This window comes from Camelus dromedarius, chromosome 1 (assembly GCF_036321535.1).
Source record: "Camelus dromedarius isolate mCamDro1 chromosome 1, mCamDro1.pat, whole genome shotgun sequence".
Lineage (NCBI taxonomy): Eukaryota > Metazoa > Chordata > Mammalia > Artiodactyla > Camelidae > Camelus > Camelus dromedarius.
Genome location: NC_087436.1, coordinates 119,800,978 through 119,824,621, shown reverse-complemented (window position 1 = coordinate 119,824,621; position 23,644 = coordinate 119,800,978). Strand labels below are relative to the sequence as shown.

Genomic DNA, 23,644 nt, shown 5'->3' with positions numbered 1-23,644 from the left:
GGATTCCACGCAGAAATGAGAATGAAACAGCGCAGACGAATCTCATAGGTGCAATATTGCACCTAAGAAGCCAAAATAGTCTGATTTGGGGCAGCGGGTGGGGGCAGGGGCGGGGGGGCAGGGCAGAGGGGCAGTGGGGGGGCAGGGCAGAGGGGCAGCTGGCAGGTGGGTGGGGGGGCTGCCCAGAATCGTCAGATGTTCTGTCTGGATCTGGGTGTTGGCTCGGTTTGTGAATCTTCACTGAGCTGAGCACTTACAATCTGTGCCTTTTCCTGCTTACATGAAATATTTTAATAAAAATTAAAAAATTAGAAAGTCCCAGAGAGAAGTCTCTTATATACTTTTTATAAAAAAAAAAAAAACAGTCCAGTGTCTCATCAGCGGGGAGAGCGCCCCGGGCCTCCGGGGCGGGCAGCGTTGTGGGGAGAGGACCAAGGCAGCAGTCCTGAGGGCCAAGCGGGGGGCCGGGCCACCCGGCGAGGGCCTGCCACAGGCCTGTCCACGCTTCGGGCAGGGCCTCCTGCTCGCTCAGCCCTGTGCCCGCAGTCCTCGTAGGACAAGAGTGGGTGCTCTGGAATTTCAGGCGATGCGCTGAGTGAAAAGCAGGTGCACAAAGAGGGTGTCGAAAGGAACCAAGCCCTGCCTTCCCCAGGCCCCCAGGCCCCCAGCTCTGCCTCTGCAGATGAAGCCCAGGAGCGGCCAGCTGCCATCCCCGCACCTGAGTGCCCAGGGCCACCTCATCCCTAAGGCTGCCCCTCCTCTGGTCCAAAGGAACCACGGTCCCGGGGGCGGTGCAAAGAGCTCAGCACGTCCCGTTTTCCATGTGCTCTTCCCAGCCCAGCCCCCGACCCCAAAGGCGGATGGAACAGCCTAGTCTCGTCCCTCCACCAAGGCCGCTGCAATCTGGGGCCCAGGGCCTGACCCACATACCTGGGGGTGCAGTGGCCCTGCTGGACACTCAGAGCCCCAGAATCTGAGAGGGGGCACCATGCAAGGGGCTCACACCCTTGGGCTCCTGACCTGCCCACCCTGGGGAGCTCAGCAGGCATGCTGAGCCACATGGAAATCAGGCCACAGGTGAGGCTGGCTCCAGAACTCTCCATCTCACAAACAGGATCCAACTCAGGACACCTGTGTGTATCTGCCCAGTGCTGACTCTCTCGCCTGATAATTGTTTTAAAGACTAAGAAAGAAAAATAATGAGATAACAAGTGACACAGGAATGAAACAATCTTCCTATCGACTGTGGACCAGCCCACCCTCGGCCACGGTTCCTGAAGGAAGAAGCTGACTGGGCCCAGGACCCGGTTTTCTGCCAGCTTTCCCACATGTGGCTGTCCAGGGAGGCACTCCCATCACAGATGAAGACACGAAGGTGCCCCACACAGCACCGCTGGCGAGTGCCAGGGCCAGGAACAGGGCTGGCCAGGCAAGCCACTTCAAGGCTGAGTACAGAAAATAGCAGCTTCGGTGGTTACCAGTCGTTAAAGTCACTTAATCTTCTGGCATGAAAAGGACAGAATGCCTTTTGTACCCCCAAGAGACTCAAAGTCCCCTCCAAGAGTCTCATATTCTAGGAGGGGACCCAGCCAGGAGAGCAAGTCAGGACAGGACAGTGAGCCCTGGGGAAGCTGCTGCCGCCCAGGAAGGGGGCAGGTGGGCTTCCAAGAAAGGGGTCTTTGAGCTGGATGTTGAAAGATGGATGAGTTTCCCCAGGAAGATGGGAAAACGGTTTTCCAGGTAGAAGCGACCCACACCAGGCTGTGGGGAACCAGGGTGATGAGTCAGGCTGCGGAGGTGCCAGGAGGGCAGGACCGCCCTGTGCGGCTGCTCAGGGGCCAGGTGGGACGGCTGGGTTTATAGCGCCAGCTGGGCAGACAGGCACAGTGGAGCCGGCCGAGCGACCACGCAGCATGCTCTGTGCGCTGCTTCTCCTGCCCGGGGTCCTGGGCGCTGCCCTGGCCGGCCCCCTCTCTGGCCCCGAAGAGTGTGCAAAGGGCTCAGCAGTGTGGTGCCAGGACCTGCAGGCAGCAACGAGGTGCGGGGCCGTGGAGCACTGCCGTAGCACCATCTGGAGCCAACCCGCCACCAAGTCCCTGCCCTGTGATGTGTGCCTGGATGTGGCGGCTGCCGCCAGCAACGGGCTGAACCCCGATGCCATGGAGAATGACGTCCTGGCTTTGGTGATGAAGACCTGTGAGTGGCTGCCCAGCCAGGAGTCCTCGACCAAATGCAAGCAGATGGTGGACGTCCACCACTTGGCCATCCTGAGCTTGCTCGGTGGGGCCCCCAGCAGCGGCCCTGCACAGGTGTGTGCGGCTCTCACCCTCTGTGAGCCACTGCAGAGGCACCCAACCACTCTGGGGCCGCTCTCAGAGGAGGACACGTCCCAGGTGGTGGCCCCATTCATGGCTAGTGGGACCCTCAGCTTCCACCCATCGCGGATTCCTGAGTGCCAGGACTGTGTCCAGCTGGTCACCCGGCTCCAGGATGCTGTTGGGCCCAATCTGTCCAACTTGGCAGAGGTGACCACACAGGAGCAATGTGAGTCCCTGGGGCAGGGCCTGGCTCTTTTTTGCAAGAACTACATCCACCGGATTTTTGCCTCTACTGGGCAAACCCTGAGGTTTATCCCACCGAATGAAATCTGCAGGAAGGGGGGCTTCTGTGAGGAACCTAAGACACCGGCCCGCTTGGCTCATGTGGCTGCTGTGGATGGGGTCCCTTCCCTGGAGCTGGCATCTCCGAGGGAGAAGAGCGAGGTCCAGATGACGGCTGGCGTGACCTGTGACCTGTGTCTGCAAGGGGTCCAGGAGCTGGACCAGTGGCTGAAAAACAACAGCACCAAGACCCTCATCAGCCAAGCCCTGGAGCGCGTGTGCTCAATGCTGCCCACTCCCATAGTCCGGGAGTGCATCACCTTGGTGGATGCCTACAGCCCCTCCCTGATGGAGCTCCTGGCCTCAGTCACCCCGCAAAGGCTGTGCACAGCCATCCGGCTGTGCGGCAGACGCAGGCTGACCCGGTCAGTCCCCGAGGCCCAGGCAACCACGCTGCGCCCCCTGCTGGACAAGGAGGACCAGGGCAGCTTCTGCAGTGGATGCAAGAGGCTGCTCGGCGTGTCTGCCCGCAACCTGGAGCGTAAGAGCACGGTGTCCGGCATTCTGAAGGCCTTCAAGGGCGGCTGCAGCATCCTGCCGCTGCCCTATATGATGCAGTGCAACCGCTTCGTGACCGAGTACCATCCTGTGCTCGTCCAGACCCTCATGGAAGTGATGGACCCTGAGGCCCTGTGCATGAAGATGGGCGCCTGCCACGTCCCCAGGACCGCGCTGCTGGGCACCGACCAGTGCGTCTTGGGCCCCAGCTTCTGGTGCCGGAGCCCAGAGGCGGCCGAGATGTGCGGCGCCGTGGAGCACTGCCAGCGCTACATGTGGAAAGAGAAGCCCTTCTACGCCGGCAACACGCGTGACCCCGGCGTGCCGAGACCCAATGCCGGCCAGTGACCCCGGGGAGGCCCTCATCTCCCTGAATCCCGCAGGGGCCCCACGAGGGGGAGCTGTCCCCATCCCCATTCCACAGATGAGAAACTGAGGCTCCAAGCAGGGAGGCTCAAAGCAGCAGGGCTCTGTCTTGACCCCTGGCCCCCGGCTCTGCCCTTGCATGTGCCTCTGATGGACTGAACGTCTGGATTGCGCCACCCCCACCCCCGGCCAACAGCCCCCTCTCCATCACTGTGCTGGTGTGGACGGTGTGGGGGGCCTGGCAGTGGCCTCTGGTGCCCCTTCTTCACCTGGCTAAGGGGGTCCTGGCTGGGGTGAGCGGTGGAAGGGGCAGAGGGCAGGTAGCAGCCCATCCTTCTTGTCAAACAGCTGGGGTGGGGGTGGCTAGGTCTCATCCACAGCCACCGTCAAGCCAGAGCTGCTCAACCTGGGGCCCTGAGGGTGACCTCAAAGGTGCGTATGAGGCGTGTCTGTGGACCTTCGTGGGCAGGAGGCTGGGGCCTAGACCACATGCTGTGCGGAGTTCTTGGGCTCAGAGAAGTCCTCCCGATGCCTCTGCCCACTGCAGGGCTCTCTCCCTGTACCCCAGACTCCTGCCCAGACGGGAAGCCTGGGCTGTGCTCCAAGTAAGGAGAGGCAAATGTGTTGGCAAAGAGCCCACAGGGCCAGCCCGGGGGGTCGGGGGTGGCTTCTGGGGGCCGCGGAGCAGCACAGGCAAACGCGGCCGGGCAGTGACAAGCAGACCCCTCCACCTGTCGGAGCCTCAGTTTTCTGATCTGTAGAATGGGGGTGATCACACCTGTCTCTTGGGGACGCTGAGACAGACTATTTGAGGAGGTGTCCTCAAGCTTCTTCCCCTCCAAAAAGACCAGCATCCATCGATCTGCTGGGACCAGCAGAACCCAGCACAGGGGTCCCCAGAAAAATCTAGCTGTGCAGGTATTGAATAAATGGCAAGCTTTCCCCAAATGGCATTTGCTGTGTTTTCATTCTCACAAGGTCCTGGTCCACAAGTTGTGGCAGCACCTCCTCTTTCTGGCCTTACCCAGGAGTCCCCTCCTCCAGGAAGCTTTCCTGAGGCTCTGGGCCCAGTTTAGGCACCCGCTGTGGTTTCCCCTCATGCCACAGTGTCATCATCGGCCTCCCCAGCACACTGTGACCCCCTTGGGGATGGCCACAGGGTGTGAACCCTGCTGAGCCTTGTGCCAGCACAGGGCTGGCGCACAGCAGGTGCTGAAACATTTGTGGGATGTACACAGGAGTGTTTCAGCCCAGCGGTCGCCTTCAGATGAATTCATCTGGAACAAGAGAATTGCCCAGGTCTGGGTTAAAAGAGACCTGCGTGGGTGCTCTTTTCTGCGAGGCCACACCTGAGCTCTTAGGCAACTATCCTGGGCCATCGCCCCAGGAAGACGGGTACGCTTGGCCTGAGACTCCTCAGTGAGGGCGCCTGGTGGCTGGGCCTGGGCCCACTGGTCAGCCCTGTCCAAGATGAGGGCTGGTGGTCGTGCTGACCACCCACCTGAGGGCCTGGACATGAGCACGAGAGGCAGCTGGTGTCAGATTCCAAAATACGGATGGCTTATGATCGACAGACATGCAAACTGTTGGACTGGGCACAAACCACGTCTTGGGGAATAGCCACAGAGGCTGGCGGTCTGCCAGCGTGCGCCCTCTCTGGGGCTGGATGGAGCTGCGGCCCCTCATCTAGCCTGTCTGGGGGAACACCTGACAGTTGTGTGACAGCTCACAGCTTCCTGGGACGTCACTGGTCACACATGGTCAGCCTGGGCAAGGCCAGGTAGGGTGAGCACCACGTCTCACAGGTGACCCATCCATGCAGAGCTGAGACGCTATCCCATCCGCCTTCCCCCCACCCAGATCCACCTGCGGCAGGTGATCAGGGAGGGGTCTCCACATGCCCCTTCTCTCTGCCTACCCCTCTCCCAGGCCTGGGAACCTTCTGCCCTCACCAACCCACTTCAGAGCTACCACTGCACATGGGCCCAGCCAATGCACTGTGCATGTTGGTCTCACCTACCAAGGGCTTCTTCCTATGTGACCCTAGGAGGCACAGCCCCGAGAGAGCTTGGCCTGGCTTCACTTCTCACCCTCAGAACCACCTTGAGAGAGGCACCATTATCACCCCATTTCACAGAGGCAGAAACAAAGGACAGAGAGGTTCAATAATTGGCCCAAGGTCACACAGCCAGTAGGCAATGGAGCCAGGAGTCCAGCCCAGGCAGAAGCAGGTTCTAGGCCCTGTGTTCCTGACCCCACATCCTCTGCACCCAAGAGGCTGGAGTTTAAGTCCTGACTCCACCACTCCACGGCCTGGGCCTCAGTTTCCCATTCCTAAACGCGTCCTCAGCAGGACTGCTGACAACATATGAGAAGGGCCAGGTCAAGGAGGGGGAGCTTTTAAAACCTCCTGCTCCCCCTGAGTGTGTCTTTGTGCATCTCTAGCCTGCCCCTTAAAATATGTTTCACTGTTTTCTTTTTGCATATCTTCCTCCTAAGATGCATTGAAATTCCTAGATCTGATACGGCTGATTTATTTTCCCCAAGTGAGCGTCTTAACCACTCTCGGCTGCTGTTTGCTTATCATTTCCCTCATCAAATTCCTTTTCGATTAGAAAGCTGGGGGAGCGGGTGGCTGAGCTGCTTGCTGCGGCTGAGGCCGTGAGAGTGAGCACGCGGGGCGCCGGGACACCGGCCGCGGGGAGCCCACCCAGGTCTCCACCAGGCCGATGGACAGCATCGGGGAAGCGCTCGCTCAACATGAATGCTCGTTACTTCACCATCGCCCCCAGACCTCTAGGCATAGGGTGTCTTGAAGGTGTGTGGCTGTGCCCACACTCACATCGGCACAGATGGTCTGTACAGAGCCCAGAGTCAGGGCTGGGCCAGCCCCAACTTGCCAGAGCTAGGGCAGGAAAAGCAGGCCAGCCCTCCTCCCTGCGCCTCCCTCTGCCTCAGTCTCCTTGTCTAGGAAATGGCCCCAGCCACCCCGAAAACAACCCTGGCAGTGGAAGTGCCTCACACGCCTGCCCCTCGGGGCCCGCCTTCCTCCATCGCCCTGCCCCACCCGGTCTGTCCTCTCTGAGGGTCCCCGTGTCACCTCCCCGTGAGGTCAGGTCTGGTTGGGTCCCCCCAGCACCTCCTAGTCCTGGTCCCAGCTCACCGTCTGCTTTAGCCGTCACCACAGGGGACCACCCGTGGGGTTCACTTCTCTATCTCATCTGTGGTTTGTCTCCCCTTGGGCAACGTAACCTCTGGGGGCGGGCAGGGATTTTGCCTCAGTGGTCCCCGCTATGTTCTCATCTCCCACAGCGGAGCCACTCAGAACGGGGCCCTGTGAGTGCCAGGTGAAGCAGTAAACGCTGGCTCTACGTGCCTGTCTTCAGTCTAAAACTCCCTCTGGTCTGGGCGGGGACCGCCAGTGCTGAGCGCCTCCGTGGAGTCACATGGTTCTGAAAAGGCCCAGCCACGGCCAGCCCCAACCCCAGGTTTAAAATATGGACAGTCTAGCCTTCAATTAATGAAAGTGAATCACTTCTGCTTAGTCCCAGCTGCCTTCTCAGGGACGCTATGCAAATAAGAATGTCCTCCATGGCCTGGGGGAGGCCATGGCCAGGTGGGCTGCGTCCCAAGGGCCCACGGCTGACAGCGGGCCTGGGCCTGGGTGTGCGAAGGTGCTCACTTCCCCCAGAGAGCCCTCCAAGCGGCCCCCCGGGTGGGGGCGGCCCTGCCCCTCTGGCAGCATCTATCCTCGTCCCCACCGGGACGGTCACTGTCAAAGGCAGTCCGGTCCCCGAATCGCCAGCACTCAGGAGCTCAGGAGGGGTGGTGGGCGGAGGGCAGGAGGCCACCCCAACTTGGGTCACTGTGGTTCCAATGCTGGTGAGGGAGGGACGTGACAGACACTCAGCCCAGAAGTTTCACGATACGCTAATCTCCGAGACGGATGGGAAACTGAAGCACAGGCCACGGTGGAGGACTGCCCCACCATGGGGTTCAGGCCTCAAGCTTAAGCTTCAATTGCATTTAGGGTCTGGCTCTGATGCAAGGGCTGGGGTGACAAACAGCTGCCTTCGATCACTCAAGGACCCTCCAGGTCCTGAGCGCCTCTCGCATGAGGCCCTTCCCAAGAGGCCTCCACGCGGTGCTTCGTACCCCCGACACCAGTACCGAGGCCCGGAACAGCACCCTGGAGGCTCAGACCCTGCCAGAACCCACTTCAGGACAGCCAGGACCCTTCAGGCCCAGGCGCCCGTGTAGCGAGGCCATGCTGGCGGCCAGCAGGGTCCGTCATGCCAGACCAGAAACGGCCCCACTTCCCCCCTCCTGTCACCATGGAGACCTGCCTGTTCCCGACAGCCCAGCTTCCATCGACTACGCCCCCCTCAGGAAGGCTGCCTTGGTCGCCCCGTTGCTCTGAAACCCCCACTGTTATTGGAGCCAGGCCTGATTGAACATGGTGCGCCACTTCTGGAACAGTCTGGGAGTCATGGGGACCTCACGGCAGAGCAGAGAGCGCACAGGTTGTGCAGAGGGATGTGTTTGAGCCCAGCTTCACCCACCACTCGCTGCTGTGTGACCTTGGGCAGGTTCCTTAACAATTCTGAGCCTCGTTTTCCCCGTGAGTATAACGTGGTGACACAGGCACCAGTCCCGTGGCGTCTGTCAGAGGATGAAGCGCAGTGCCAGGTGGGAGCTGGGCACACATGGCTGCAGAGGCTTGCGCTACCCCACGGAGCTGGTGACACCAAGGCCCCGCCCAGCCACCGTCTGCAAGTTCCCACAGCTCAGAGGACCCTGGAACCCGCCCCAGGCAGGCCGCCCAGAGGGAGCCCTGAGGGTCTGCGTCCACCAGGCTGACCTGAGAGTCCGTGGGCCAGGTGTCCTGGCCGCTCTCACAAACCCCTCCCGCGGGGTTAAGTCGAAATGATGAGGTTGGCTGGGAGGCTCTGGGAGACACGGGGGTGGGGGGGGGCGGGAGAGGAGAGAGGGGGAGGGAGGGACACACAGACACAGGGGAAGGCATCTTCCCTTCTCTGTGAGGCGTCGTCTTCCCCCCTGGAAAGCGGCACTTACGACACTCTGAAAGCAAATGCTTGGTAACCCACCCCTGGGGCCTCCCCCAGGTAAGCCGTGTGTGCGGGAAGGTTCTTTCCAGAGCTGCCCGTAAACCAGCTGGCAAGGCCTGCACGGCCCTCCCGGCTCTCCACTGGCCCGGGGCCACCAGGCAGCCCCAGGAGCCAGCCCGTGCTCACTGGGAATAGCAGGCTCGGCCTGGAGAGCTCTCCCCGAGATAAACTGGGCCCTGGCCCCCAGCTTCAGCCCCTCCACTGCCCTCTAGGTCCGCAGCCAAACACAGCGGCAGCAGGGAGTCACCTCCTGCAGAGGGGGAACGAGCTACGACATCTGAAAACTAGCCCGCTCTCCGCTCCTGGGCCCCCGGGGAAAGGACAGCGGCCACCCCACTGGCGGCCTGGGCTCTAGGCCTGCCTCTCCGGGAATGGACCACCCTCCTCTGTGCCTCAGTTTCCCTTCAGTAACTGGAAGAGGGCAGACTAGATGGGTTGGAGCACAAACACTCCAGGGCCCGAGGGCCGTGGACAATGCCGAAGCTAGGCCCCTCCCGGGGGGCAACCTGTGGTCCCGGGAGGATGCAGCCACTGCCACCCCTTCCTCTAACTCCTCCAGAGGTCAGCACCCCAGGCTGCCTGTGGGAGATCTCGAAATTCTTAGATGCTAGCGGCTCAACTGCCTTACTTTAAAGTCCTCTTCTGGCCAAACCAAACGTGCCTGTAGACGAGGCCTGGCCCGGAGGCCCGCACGTGACCTAGCAGGCAGGGACTCGCCTGCTGGAATTTCGCACCTGGGCCTCCTGACAGCTCTCTGGTGCTCAGAAGTCCGGCCTGTTTCTTTCTGATTCCTCGCCCAGTCCTGGAAGGCACTGGAACCGGTTTGGTGTCAGGTTCCTGATCAGAGACGACTGTGTGTTTATGTGGGACAATGGGAGTAATGGCAGAGGAAGCAAAGTTTCACCTCCCAGATCCCCGAACCAGTTTCTCAGGTTGACGTTCCCAGGGGAGGGGCTGGATTACGACACCACGGGACAGCAGAAAGGGGGCGGGGCCTGCCAGCGCTGTCTTACTTAACCGTCTGGGGGATGGCACCGGGAAGCTAGTGTGTTGCCCAAGACCATGCAGCCAGTCCTCTGGGACTCCGCACGGTCGCTCTACAGCCATCGAGGGACAGGGATGGTGGCACCTGGCGAAAATGGAAACACAAGACGCTAGCATCGCTGTGCTGGTTGCCGGTGATTTTAGTTCAGCAGAACCTGAACCAAAGGTGAGGAGTGAAGAAAGCGGGGGGCGGGGGGGGGGTCACAGGCAAGTGTGGAATCCCCTCCCCCCACTCTGCCCAAGGTTCCTCCTTCACCTGCACCCCAGCCCCCAGGCTCCTGGGCTCAAGGGGGCCAAGGTCAGGGACAGGGAGTCTGTTCTGCCCTCCTGCTGATCCCACACCCGCCAAGGGCCAGAGAGCGCCCCCACCAGCTGTCCCTGGAGATGCGCCTGCACCTCCAGGAGGTGGGGGGGCACAGGGGCTGTGTGGCCTGAGGTCCTTATGCCTCGACTTTGGTGCTGGCTGTGATAGGCCCTGGCTGGTGACCTTCCTGGGACAGGTGGGAGTTGACTTAAGGTTTGTGTGCATCCCTTAGGGATGACGAAGCAGTGGTCCCTCTGCTGCTGAGACCCTCCTTGGAAAAGCCATTACCCACAGGGCTATGGGCTGAGGAGCTGCTGGGAGCCAGTCCTGCTGGGGTGAGGAGGAGGGGACAGCCTCAAAGAGGGGCACTGGATGACTTCGGGCAAGCTTCTGGATCATTCTGGGCCCCTGATTCCCCACGAGTTCAGAGAGCTGTGCAGACCCGGATTCTACAGCCAAGGCCGGCTTGGCATCCACACTGGGCAACAAAGGCAGTGAAGCCAAGAGGCAGAGAGACATCACAGGTCACCTGGTGCTCAGGCCAGGGCCTCCTAGGCCACAGACAGAGCTCCCCAATCCTTTCTGTCCTCAGGGCTCTTGCTGTCCAAGGGTTTCCTGAAGAGGGGTGCAATTATTATCCCATTGTTCAGAAGAGGCACCAGAGGCCAGGTCCAGCACTGTAGCCCCCACCAACCTCCTCACACATGGCCAGGAGAAACTTGAGGTGCCAGGGTTACTGGCTGGGGGCCGGGGAGGGACAAGATTCCCAGGAAAAGCCAGCAACATCCCATCTGCCCGTCTGGACCTGAAGCATCCTCCCTGTGAAGGAGGGATACACTCCTAGAAGGCTGGACGGCTCCAGAAACTCCCTAGACAACAGTGTACCGGTGCCAGTTCCACCCAGCTCTCACCAGCTGGACCAGCTCAGCCAGCTCACATCAGCTAGCCAGAGCTGAGGGTGCACGTCTCCTCGCAAGGCTGTGTTCAGCGACTTCCTGCTAGAAGCTTGAAATCAGCCATGGTGGGAGAATTTATACCATGGACGTTGGCAAGCACTTCAAATTAGGTGTTTTTTGGTTGGTTGTTTTTTGGGTTTTTTTTCTTTCTCCTGGAGTGCCGGTTGTTATGCATTTAGCCCTGTTTCCAAGGCTCCTGAATTCAAGAAGCTAAAGGCAGCCCCATGCCCTGGAGATATCTGCCAGTCCTCTCTGCCCTCCCAACTACTGACTCTGCCAGACGCTGGGTAAGGGTGGGCACTGGTCCTGGACAGACCTGTTCTCTATCCACCAAAGGAGCTCACAGACCAGCCACACAGAATGTCTTTCAACCCCATGGGTGGACCTACTGTGCACCCAGCACTGTTCTAGGCACTTGTGAACCACACAAGCAAGGTTGCTGCCCCCTGCAGACTGCTGCCTAACAGGGCAGACAGACAAGCCATTACTGAACAAATAACACCAACGTTCAGAAACGGAAATTTCATTAAAATAATACCATCACAAATAATGCACTGAAACCCTGAGAGAGTGTGAGAAATGCAACTCAGAGGAAAGAGCACGGAGCAATAGCACCGAGCAGAAGGCGCTACTCAAGACGGGGCTGGTGGCTCCGAGGACGTGGCGCTGAGCTGGCACCTGACTAATGGGGCCTGCTATGTCCAGGGAAGGATTTCCAGGAGACGGACGATGGGGCACGCAAAGGCTGGGAAGCGGGTGGGAGGGGCAGAGAAGGTGGGCATAGCCATGGGAGAAGCCACCTGAGAGGTGAGAGGCATTCCCTGGGGATCCCCGTGGGTGCAGGACGTCCACGTGGGATGGAGAGCCATGGGCCAGTCATAAGAGGGGCAGTGATGGGTCCGCTTTGCTCTCTGACAGTTCACTTTGGTGGCTGGGCGGACCCTAAGCGGGCAAGGGAAGAAGCAGGGAGACTAGAGTGACGGCTGATGCAGGTGTCCTGGTGGGAGATGGTGGTGCGGGAGGTGCTGTGGGGATGGAGGGGCAGGGGTTCGGGTTAGGGGCATATCCTGGAGGAGGAACCATCAGGGCTTGCTGATGAGCAAGAGATTAAGGAGGCTTGAGAGTCTGAGAAATGGTGTGCAGTGGTCCCAATCCTGATACATCCTAGTCCTAACAGCCAGCGGGCCAGGAGCACAGTTGGGGGCTTTTGGGGCCACCCCAATTCTCCTTCCACCTGGCTCTGCCCTGCACTACAAGGGGCCTCATGCACGTCTGTGGACTCCAGCCAGAGTGTCCCCTCCACATCCCCTGGCAGCCATGCTGGCCTCAAGTGCAGTCCCCCTGCCAGGAGGGCCAGGGAAGGGGCCTGCCCAGGCTGCAGGATGGGCCGGGGCATCCACACCTTAGAAGGGGCTGCAGCCGCTGGGAGAAGCACATCCCCTTGGCCCTTGGGCCCCTTGTCCCTAGGGAGGGCATGGCCTGAGGAGGCCAGAGCAGGACGCTCTGAAATGAAGGGGACCCAGGCTGCCAGGTCTGGGAGGGTCGGCTAGAGGTGGCACAGTTCACGGAGATGAGGAGGTGCGGCGCCTGGAGCTGGTCGGGGCGCTGAAGTCAGGCTCAGGCTTGCTGAACAGAGATCGCGTGTCCGATCAATCTGCACGACTCGGTGGGCTGTCTCCAAAACGAGGGCACAGGCAGGAAAAGTGATGGAAGGCGGCATCAGCCGGGTTAGAATCTACCCACTTGGTCCTTCCTTTCACACGTAGGGGGCCGGGAGTGAGCGGTCAAGGTGGCTCCAAGGGGGAACGAGGCTCGGGCCCACCCCTCCACCGCCAGGCCCTCTCCTGTGAGCGTGGCCCTCTGGATGTCCTTCTCAGAGCAGCAGGGGCCTCTGGACATGACCTCACCTTCACAAAGACCCAGGGGACCAGAGGAGGCCAAAGCACAGACAGGGAGGGCAGGGAGGCCTCAGCGGTCATCCCGGGGAGAGGCGATGGTGGCACGGACTAGGGTGGGCACCGGAGACGGGGACAGAGCCTCTGGATCCCTGAAGAGCCGGGACTGTGGCATAGTCACCCCTTTGTCCCCAGTGACCAGTGGAGAGAGACACTGGAGACCACATTCACTGCACAAAGAGACTCAGGCCTGATTCAGTGACATCCCCCTGCACTGCCTTCACCAAGGGCAACAAGGAGGCTTAAAGAAGGATGATGATGACATAGCGGCCAGTGTTTCCTGACGCTGCCTATGAGCCAGGCTCTGAGCTTCATATCTTCCCTCCATTACCTCATTGGACCCGTTTTACAGATGGTGTGACCTGGGCTCAGAGAGGGGAAGTGACTTTCCCAAGGCCACAAAGCTAACAAGACAGAGCCAGGAGGCACTCATCTCAGGCCTGGAAACCTGGGCTCTTATCACTGCCCGGGCCGTCTCCAGGTCAGAGGAAGCAGCAGAGGAGCTGAGAGGACAGGGCACCTCTTGGGAAAGAGATGGGCATTCCTTTTGCAACAGAGTGGCACAGGGTGGGGGGCTTCTCCCTCTGACGCAACCCAGAGCCCAGCCCCGCCGTGCACCTGCCACCAACAGCCCACATGGGGACCCAGGCAGATTTTAGCTTCCAGTACCGTGTGCGCCAAGGAAGAAGCAAAGCAGGCAGAGTCCCCCATCTCGAGGGAACTGGGAAACAGCTCCATGTCGAAGGAGGAAGCAAAATCTAGCAGGACTGAGGGCAAACATCTGCAGGCTGCCCACCTCTCCCACGGTGGGCGTGCAGCTCGGGGGCCAGCCACGGACCCACTTGAGCTCGACTGGTGTCATGCATGCCACGTGGGCTCCAGCTGATAGGGTATGCCGGAAGGGGTCTCAGAAGAGGCCCCAGGATCACATTACTCCTGAATCCCACCAAAGCCCCCTGAGGGCTGCTCAGCACTGTGATCTCAGAGGACACTGTTTCCCAAGCACTGGGGCCCTGCCACCTCCTCCTCAACGTGGCTCACACATCCTTCCTGATACCCACTGCCCACTGTCTGAGACCACCCTGTCCCCGTGAGGGATCTCCACCATAGCAATTCCCCCCTGGATGGAACCCCAGCTCCTAGTTCTGCCCTCTGGACCCCACAGCCCTGCCTACTTCCTGGTCCCCAGGACGGCACTTGGTGGTCTGGAACAGCCACCATGCCCTCCCTAAACCTTGTCTTCTCCAGACCAAGCCCCACCACCCCCATTGCCAAAAAAAAGCCACAGTTAGCCCCCTCCCTGTATGCCTGCCCCTTTGCAATAGTCCTCTCAAGACCATTCAAGGGGTGGAACTATTTCCCGAACTCTTGAACAGAAGCTGGTCTTGTACCTGCTTTGGTCAGTACGATGTACAGAAGTGATGCTATGTGGGTTTCAAGCCCAATCCTGTAGCTCTGTTTATTTCCATTCTTTCTCAAACCTCTATCCAGCTGCCATGTGTACAAGCCAGGGCCAGCCTTCTGTGGAATCGAGGGACAAGGGGCCCAGGAGCCCCTCTGCCCTAGCAGAAGAGATGCCTAGAGGGCCGGCTGCTGACCACAGACACACGAGGGAGCCTGGCTGAAGACAGAAGCCCCACCCAAGCTACACCCAACTCACACTGTCCAGCCGCAGAAACATAAGCTAAATGAATGGTTGTTGTTTTAAGTCCCTATGTTTCAGGGCCATTTGTTTTATAGCAAAAGCTAACCGATACATCGCCATCCCTATTCCTTCAATGGTTTGCCCTGCAGAGGGTACTACTCTCAGCTCCCCAGATTTCTGCGCTAGACTTCCTTGAGACATGACGTCAGTTTTAGAAGGTCCCCCATAGAGTGGAGACGATGGCCTCTGCTGGCCTCTCTTGAAGTGCCACCTGGAGCACAGTGCCCCACCCACCCTGTTTCTCAAAGTCTCCCCAGTCTCCCCATTCCAGGACTTTTCATGGGTCATCTGAAATCCTCCACCTGGCTGTTCACACACTTGAGTTCACCCTGAAGTCTCAATCAGATGCCGCTTCCTCCAGGAAGCCAGTCTAACCCCTCATCTGTGTCACTGCCCTCCTCTGTCTCTGTGCCCCTGCACACTTCCTCCATGAGGAACAGCATCTCCTGGTCACCTGGCCACCTCCCCCTAGAACAGAAGCCCAGTGAGGGCAGAGGGCGTGTCTCCTTCAACTCTGAGTGCTCAGAGTCTAGGAGAGCCCCTGGAGGGGTAAGTGCTCAGAAAAACTGGCCGAGGGAGCGATGTGGAGAAGGGTGGGGGTATCACTGTCTTAGGTTGGTAAGGGCTTCTGGCTAATGGTACCTGTAGGTGCTTCAGAATCAGGTCTGATTACATGAGACCAGTCTGGAAACAGAACATTGTGCGGGATCCTTCCAACCTCCCACTGGCTTATTCCTGCATGTGCCTGTGCTGTCAACTACAGATGTGCCAGCTCCAAAGCCCCTTGACGGGCCGTTCCCCGAAGTCCTTCCCCACGTGCCCGGGACCCTCTGCGGGCCCCTCCTACCCGAGGCTGGAGGGCCGTCCCACGCTCACTCCATTGACTTGAGCACGTGAATCACAGGGGGCAGATTTCAGGAGACACAGTGAATGCCCAGGTCGTGCCCAGGAAAAGCAGGCTCCCCGCAAAGTAACACCACCCCTCTCGGCAGAGCTGGCGAGGAAACAGATCCATCTTGCAGGTGGGCAAACAGGTTTAGAAACAGCGAGTGCTTGCCTAAGGCCAATCAGAAACGGCAGAGCTGGGACATCAGAATTAGGGTGCGCACGATTCTCCCCAGTACAACAACCATTAGTTTTCACCTCAAACAAAATAACATGCATCGCATTACAGAAACAGCTCTGCATCCTGGACCCTGGGCGAGGGAAGTTTTACCTGGAGGATCCCACACTCAAACGCAGCAGCGCCCTCTGGTAGACGAGGAAACCAGGGCTCGGGGGAGGGGCTGGCTGTTCCCAGCATCACCGGCTAACCAAGGGCAGACCTGGAGAAGTCCCTTGATGCCACTCGGCCGCCAGCACGTTCCCCGGATGCCGCTCGCCCTGTCAACAGATTTATGGCTCCATCCTTCAAAGCACACTCAAGCGGGGTTTATTACATAATAGAAAACAAAGGTAGTTTTTTTCCTATGTTTCCCACTCAGGGAGTTTTATTAAAATGCAATAAAGCTCCAGGACAGAGTGTGACTTTAATGCACAGGGCAGGACATCTAGCTCAGTTCTTCCTCAGACTCGGGGGCAGGAGGGAGGCTGGGGGGGGATGCAAATGGGGGGAAAGAATGCACATCATTCTGGGTCCCACCCACCCCAGACTCAGCCCCTCCCAGCAGCCAGGAGGAAGGGGACTTGCACTCAGCTGGGTCCTAGAGGGCAAGAGGAATCAGGCTTTGTGGCCCAGGCACCTTGTGGAATAGCGCCTGCCCCTCTCCGTGGGTGTGCTAAACCACTCACCCACGCCTCCCTACACCCAGCCGGCTCGCTGTCCCCTCCCAACGCCGCGGCCGCATGCTTGCTCTAATCCGCAAGCCCATGCAGAGTGCCCCCTGTAGGACAGCGTTCAACGCCCTTGGACTGGCCCCAAGGTGTCCTTGGTCCAACCCCTCACCGGCATGTTTTCCCACCATCCTCTGCCCACCTCCCATTTTAGCCACTCCAGATTTCTTAGGATTCCTCCCATGCCAGGCTGGTTCATGCCTCCGTGTTTTTGCACCTCATGCTTCCTCTGACTGGAATGTCTTTCCCTTGCCTGGCAACCTGGAAAACTTCTGTTCATCCTTCAAAGCCCAGTTCAGCCATCACCTCCTCTGAAATGTCCAATTACCTTTTCCTAAATAGATGTTGCTCCTTCCTTCAGTCCCTTCCTCTCTGACAAGGTTGGTCTCATTCGTGGCCAATCCTAAGGCCAGACAAAGTGCCTGGGAAGAAGAAGATGCTCAAGAAATGTTTACAGGATTGGATTCTCTGAAAACCTGTCTAATCATCTGGTGTTTAATCTGGGTGCCTCGGCCAGGCCTTCAACTGACCGGAGACAGAGACAACCTAAGAGCCATCACCTCGGAAGCCTTCACGCCATGTGCAGTCAGCAGCATGATGAACCCAGAGCCGTCCACATCCTAAAGCCCAGAGCCTGTGCAGGTGTTACAGGCAGAAGGGACACTGCGGGTGTGGCTAAGTTAAAACCTTTGGGATCAGGGGGGTGGGGAGGGATAAACTGTGAGTTCAAGATATGCAAATATCAACTAGTATATGTAAAATAGATAAACAGCAAGTTTCTTCTGGTAGCCAGGGGAACTATATTCAATAGCTTGTAGTAACCTATCATGAAAAAGAATGTGTGTGTATGTGGATGACTGAAACATGATGCTGCACACCAGAAATGGACACACTGTAAACTGACTGTACTTCAATGAAAAAATTAAATTAAATTAGAAATTTAAAAAAAAAAAGAACTTTGAGGTGGAAAGATTATTTTGGATTATCCAAATGAACCTAATCAAATCACATGGGTCCTTAAAAGGGAGCACCTTTCCAGACTATGGTTAGAGAGAGCGATGGGAAACGATAGAGGGGTCAGAATGAGGCAACACTGGTGCCTTCGGAGACAGCGGAAAGGAGCCGAGGGCTGCAGGCAGCTGGAACAGGCGAGGAAAAGAGCGTCCCCTAACGTCTCAGGAAAGGAATCAGCCCTGCTGACACCTTCATTTCAACCAGTGGGACGCATATCAGCCTTCTCCCCTCCAAAACTGTATGATAAGTTTGTGTTATTTTAAGCCCAGGGTTTGTGGTGATTTGTTACAACAGCATGAGAAAACCACTGCACACTGCGTACCAGCCCGGCTGTTTCCCCTGGGCCCTCCCAATCCCTGGGCCCTGCCCGGCCTCTGCACCACCACCCTCTTGCACACACTGTCTAGATGGCCTTCCTCTGCTTCGCCTGCCCTTCTCTACCTAGTGAACTCCTATTCATCCTTCAGAACCCATTTCCCAAGTCCCTTTTCTGGGACCCCGTCCTAGCGTGCCCTGGGGTAGGCCTGGGCACCACATCCCCTGAGGCTCAGCCGTGCCTCCTGAAAGAGTAGGACACTAACTAACAAAATGGTTTCCCTGATGCTAATGCTGTTTGTTGATCCATTCTGACCTAAAATTCTCGCAATTCGTTTTTCTCTTTTCTCTGACAAACCCCCACCTCTGCTTCACTTGCTCAACTGCTTTTGTGCTAAATAGCCGCCAACCTTTCCATTATCCTCTCCACTCCCTATACATTCCTTACCCAAAGCAGCTTCTCCTTTAACCCAGAAGCTGTGCTCCAGAAAGGTGGTCACAGGCTGACGGCCTCAGAAGACTGGACAGACCCTCTGGAGTGTCTCGGTGACACCAGGTAGATTCATCAAGATTAAGAAGAATACACCCCTGGGACAATGCCCTGATTGTTGCCACCTTTCTATTCCGTCCAGTTTTTCTGTAAAACCTCGGGACACGAAACCCAAGATGGATTCGCAGTCTCTGAGGCGTCAGCCTGCTCTCAGTCCCCTTTGCAAGCAAAGCAATAAACCTGTTCTTTTCTAATTCTCCCAAAACTCTGCCTCCGAGTCTCAGTCTGGCCATCGGGGCACAGAGGCTGGTGGCGCGGCAGCACTCCCAGCACACATACCGTCAGGCACCACCTTGGATTCTCTGCTCTCCCACCGGTTGGCCAGATCCTGGCTGGCAAGTGCCTGTGCTCTGTGGATTCTGAATCTTTGGTGCCAAAGCAATACCTGAGACATTGCAGGGCCTCAGGAAGCAACTGGTAAGTGAGCAGGGCTTGGGCGGTCAGGGTCAGACCTCCATCCATTCATGGGATTTGTGCTACAGCAGGCAGACCCTCACAGCTCACACCAGGGAAGGGGGCACATCTCCTCAAGACGGTTGCCTTACTTCCTCTTGCCTGAATGGCTCTTTAACCTCTCCGCCCCTCAGTGCCCTCAATAACAGCCTCAGAGGCAACCCCTCCACACACTCAAATGCACGCGGGAGTCCCCATACCTTGTAATTCAATTTGCAGGAAAGAAAGTCCACGCTTAAAATCCATCCTAGGAAAATATTCAGAAACATGGACAGACGCACGTACAAGGCCAAACCCACAGCTCTCTTTCCATCTTCATTTTAGTGAAAAATCGAAATGACGCAGATGTCTAAAAATGAGGATTTGGTTAAATAAATAATACCTCCTTCTGCTGGATATATTAGACAGCCACTGAAAATAGTGGTTTTGAAAATATGTAGGCGTGTAAGCAGATGTTGAATACATACTATAAAGCTGGGATTCAAAATTTATAAAACACGTATATGTTTGCATCTTAAAAAGACTAGTGAGAACATCCGTCTCAAACATCCGCATTTGTAATCGCATGAGGTGGGTTAGCACAGGGCATTGCTTTATGTGCCGTTTATTTTATAGTTTCTAAAACTTTTATGAAGATCATGTAATCTTTAAAAATAAGGTTTGTTTTTGTTTTTTAGGGAGAATTTTCTGGAGAGGGATTTAGTAACACTCTTGTCCAGAAGACCTTTTAAAAGGTTTAATGACATTATGTAGCGTCCTCTTTTGAGAAAACGTGAGGCCGTTACCGCTGAATTCATGAGCGGTGCCTTGTGGATTTCAGTTCAGCTCAGTAAATCCCCGGGCTCATGTCTGTCGCCAGGTACAGAGATCACAGGAAACCCAGATCCCAAGAAGAGATAAGGAGGGAGGGGCCTGGGGGAGAGGGGCTGGGAGAGCCCGGAGGAGGAACCCGACCCAGCCAGGGTGGGGGTGGGGTCCTGAAGGGCTCCGGGGGAGGGGGCACCGAGGGATGGGGGACAGGAGAAGTAGGAGGGCGCTTCAGGAGGCTGCTGCTGAGGCCTGGGGTGGGGATTGTGCAGAGGCTTGTGGGGAGGGCCCTGCCAGATGGATGGAGTTGGGGGGGTACACTATAGGAGGACCCACAAGATAGATGGTTCTTGGCTCCACGGAAGCCCAAGAAGCAGATCATCCCCTAAAAATTCGCAGGCTGCCCCTCCCCACTGAGCATCTGTCTCCCACTTCTCAAAAAAGCATCTGAGATGACGGTAAGGATTGGGAGGCCTGGCTGTGGGCTCCGAACATACAGGGTCGCCTGCATGGGCTGGGTTGTCATCACTGCTGCAAGAGAAATCAGATGCCCCTGCCAACCAACAGAAAGCTAAATTCAGAACCAACACGCTGCTCCGGGCCATCCCGAAGAAACCGGGAACGCATGTGCTTTCTGCCCTTGCCTGCTTTTTCCCTAAGAACTCTTCTAGAGCTCAGGGATGGCCTTTCCAGCCTGCAGGAATGGGGGCAGGGGAGCACGATGCAGGGGAGGGGGGAGGAAACCACAGACGGCACACAGCCCGTGGGTGAGCCCAGCAGGGAAGTGGCTCCCTGGAGGTGGGTACCACACGGGAGCTGGGACTCAGGCCTTCCTGGGATGGAGACGGCAGATGTTCCCATCACCTTCCAAGGCCAGCGGTCGGGTTACAGAAGGGTTCTGGATACGAGCTACACGTGGACCTGGCAGAGCTTGGCGGAGGGATGCTGGGGAGGGCGAGGAGGAGCACACAAAGATGCCACTGTGGCCAGAGCAACACGGAAGGCACTGTGTAGGGAGTGCTGCCCTGGAGGAGCAGGGAGACTGTGGCACCCAAGGACCAGGGCGGACTCCTCTTCCAGGAAGTCTTCCCCGATTATCACGTCCTGTGCTCCCGCAGAGTAGGGCTGCCCAAGGCTTCCCCAGTTCTCTCGGCCCCGTCACAGTGCAGACCACGTGCCATCACATGGGCTGTTTGCTTATCTGTACTCCCTAGGAAACTGTGGGTCTTGGGGGTCATTGATTGTAGCTCACTCAAACACAGAGCCTGGATGGAAGGATGAGGTGGCTGGATGACGCACGGATGGGCAGACAAGGGAAGGATGGACCAATGGATAGATGAGAGTGATGGAGAGAGGGAAGGAAGGGGGCAGGGAAGAGAGGGGAGGAGGGAAAGTCAGCCAGAGAGCACAGTTCTAGTGACCAGAAGGGGCCCTTGGAACTGGGACAGAGGAAGCCAGGCCCTGAGCAAGGCCAGGTACAGGAGTCAGGATGGAGAAAGAAGAGGCTTGGAGGCTGGAGACCCTGAGAGATTTCCTCAGACTTCCTGTGACCTCTCAGCCACCTTGGATCTGTCCTAGAGCATGTCCAGGCACCTCGAGGCCTCGGAGCTTGACCTCATCAAACTGTTGATTCAAATTGAATTATTTATTGAATCGACTCAAATCCTGAAAGCTTTTAAGTCAGCGCCTCTCTCGATCCCTATCTGCTCTGAGTCTTGTTTAAACCAAACTCAGATCTCCATGGTGACGTTCAAGCAAACACAGAGAGAGACTGGCCCAGGGCGGGGGGACGTAGCTGGTGGAAAGCCAGACGGACGGGCAGGGCAAGATGCTACGGACAGAGGAGGCCCTTGGACACCTCCTAAGTGCCTAGTGTTGTACACGCAAGATCGTTGTCATCTTCACAGCCACTGCGAGGTCTGTGCCATCAGCTTCATCACACAGACGAGGCCCAGAGAGGCCACAAAAGAGGCAGGCCCAGAGTCAGAATGGAAACCAGCCTGTCTGGGGGCACCGACCAGGCAGCCACCTGGCCGACGGGGAAGCCCAGCCCCTGCGATCAGCCTCCAGTGAAGCCCATCACAGTCTAAGGCTTTCTCTCTAAAATAATCCCCACTCTTCTGGACCACAAAGGGCAAAGCGTGTCATCACTTGATCCCTGCAGGCACTCCATACCGTCCACCTGTAAGGATGCTACCAGCACAACGGCTCTTTGTGTTCAGGATGTTCGGGGCCAGGCTGAGATGCCCAGGACTGCCCGCGGGCTTTGAAATGCTTGGCTCACCCACCGCTCGGCTCTGCCCTCCACCCTCTCAGGACAGTCCCACAGGGCAATGTCCCCACCCCCGCAGAGACGAACCTGGCTGCCTCTTTAGGTATTAAAGGTCAAGAGGTCGTCATGTGGCTGTGGTCTGGCGGCTCAAATTCCCTAGACTCCGCATTCGCAACACATAACCCTAAAATTCTGTATCTCAAAAAATGGAGAGAGGCATATACCCTAGGAACATAGAATCCACCCGGGTTTGAAATGGAACAGTATAATGACACAGTAACATTACAGGTGAACAGAAGTGGTCTGAAGATCTCAAAGGCCAGTTCTGCTGGGATATAAAACTCATGAAACAGAGTTTCCCAAAGCTTGTTCCATGGAAAATCAATCCCAGGAAATGCTCAGGGGGACAAAAATAAAATAATACTTCAATATTAAAGTGTATACATAAAACAAAATTTAAACAAGCAAAACTGAACAAATAAAAATTTAATTAAAATTGTATATCAGAGAAATGCAAATCAAAACTACAATGTGGTGTCACCTCTCACCTGTCAGAATGGCCATCCCTAAAAAGCCTACAGAAGATAAATGCTGGAGAGGGTGTGGAGGAAAAGGAGCCCTCCTGCACTGTTGGTGGGAATATAAACTGGTGCAGCCACTATGGAGTTAGTATGGAGGTTCTTTAAAGCACTAGAAACAGACTTGCCATATGATCCAGCAATCCCACTCCTGGGCATGTATCTGGAGAAAACTCTAATTCAAAAAGATACATGCACCCCAGTGTTCACAGCAGCACTATTTACAATAGCAAGGACATGGAAGCCACCTAAATGTCCACTGACAGATGACTGGATAAAGAAGTTGTGGTCTATATACATATGATGGAATACTACTCAGCCATAAAAAAGAATGAAATAATGACATTTTCAGAAACATGGATGGACCTAGAGATTATCCTATTAAGTGAAGTCAGTCAGACAGCGAAAGACATATGTCATATGATATCACTTATATGTGGAATCTAAATACAAAAGATACAAATGAGCTTATTTACAAACCGGAAATAGAATCACAAACATAGAAAACAACCTATGGTTACCAAAGGGGAAAGGGGTGGGGGGGAGGGTAAATTAGGAGTTTGGGATTACACACTACTACATATAAAATAGATAAACAACAAGTTCCTACTCTATAGCCCAGGGAACTATATTCAATATCTTGTAATAACCTATAATGGAAAAGAATCTAAAAAAGAAAATATATATATGTATGTATGACTGAATCATTTTGTTGTGCACCTGAAGCTAGCACAACACTGTAAATCAAATATACCTCAATAAAAAAAAATTTAAGTTAATTAAAATCTTAAATAAAACACAATTTCAATACAATAAAGTAGAAATGAAAGCCCATGGAATCAGATGGGATGCAGAGACGCAGTGCAGCCTTGGTCCTTGAGGGGTGTGAAACTTACCTTCGTGTAGAAAGCACACATCACGCACAGACCAGGAATACAGTCACGCGCGGGGGAGCGCTTAGGAGAACAGCTAGGAAGGCTCCTCGCAGGAGGGGAGGGGGTGATCGTGGGAAAGCAAGGGTGCCAGTTTCCAAACTAAAAGGCTGGCCTCCTGGAGGCCCCTCAGTTCCTGTCTGAGATTCCCCTGGCACCTGGCAGACAGCCCTGGACCATGAGAACCTACTGGCATCCTCCTGCAAGATGGGGTGTGGGAGCACAGGGGGACACTTACAGATCATTCTGTTCTAATTTTCATTATTTCCAACA

The 23,644-nt window shown here is 56.5% G+C and overlaps 2 protein-coding genes across 4 annotated transcripts in view; one reads left to right on the top strand and one right to left on the bottom strand.

Annotated features, from left to right (window-relative positions):
• Window positions 1–23,644, bottom strand: part of SORCS2 (sortilin related VPS10 domain containing receptor 2) — a 444,959-nt gene that overhangs the window by 243,098 nt on the left and 178,217 nt on the right. The window lies entirely within an intron of this gene.
• PSAPL1 (prosaposin like 1) lies at window positions 1,897–4,463 on the top strand. Its single transcript, XM_010997038.3, has one exon. It carries the CDS (start codon window positions 1,914–1,916, stop codon window positions 3,504–3,506), a length of 1,593 nt encoding a protein of 530 aa, XP_010995340.3. The 5' UTR covers window positions 1,897–1,913; the 3' UTR covers window positions 3,507–4,463.

Bases quoted from the DNA above. Each gene is read 5' to 3' on its own strand.
- PSAPL1 (XM_010997038.3), top strand. From the start codon at position 1,914: ATGCTCTGTGCGCTGCTTCTCCTGCCCGGGGTCCTGGGCGCTGCCCTG.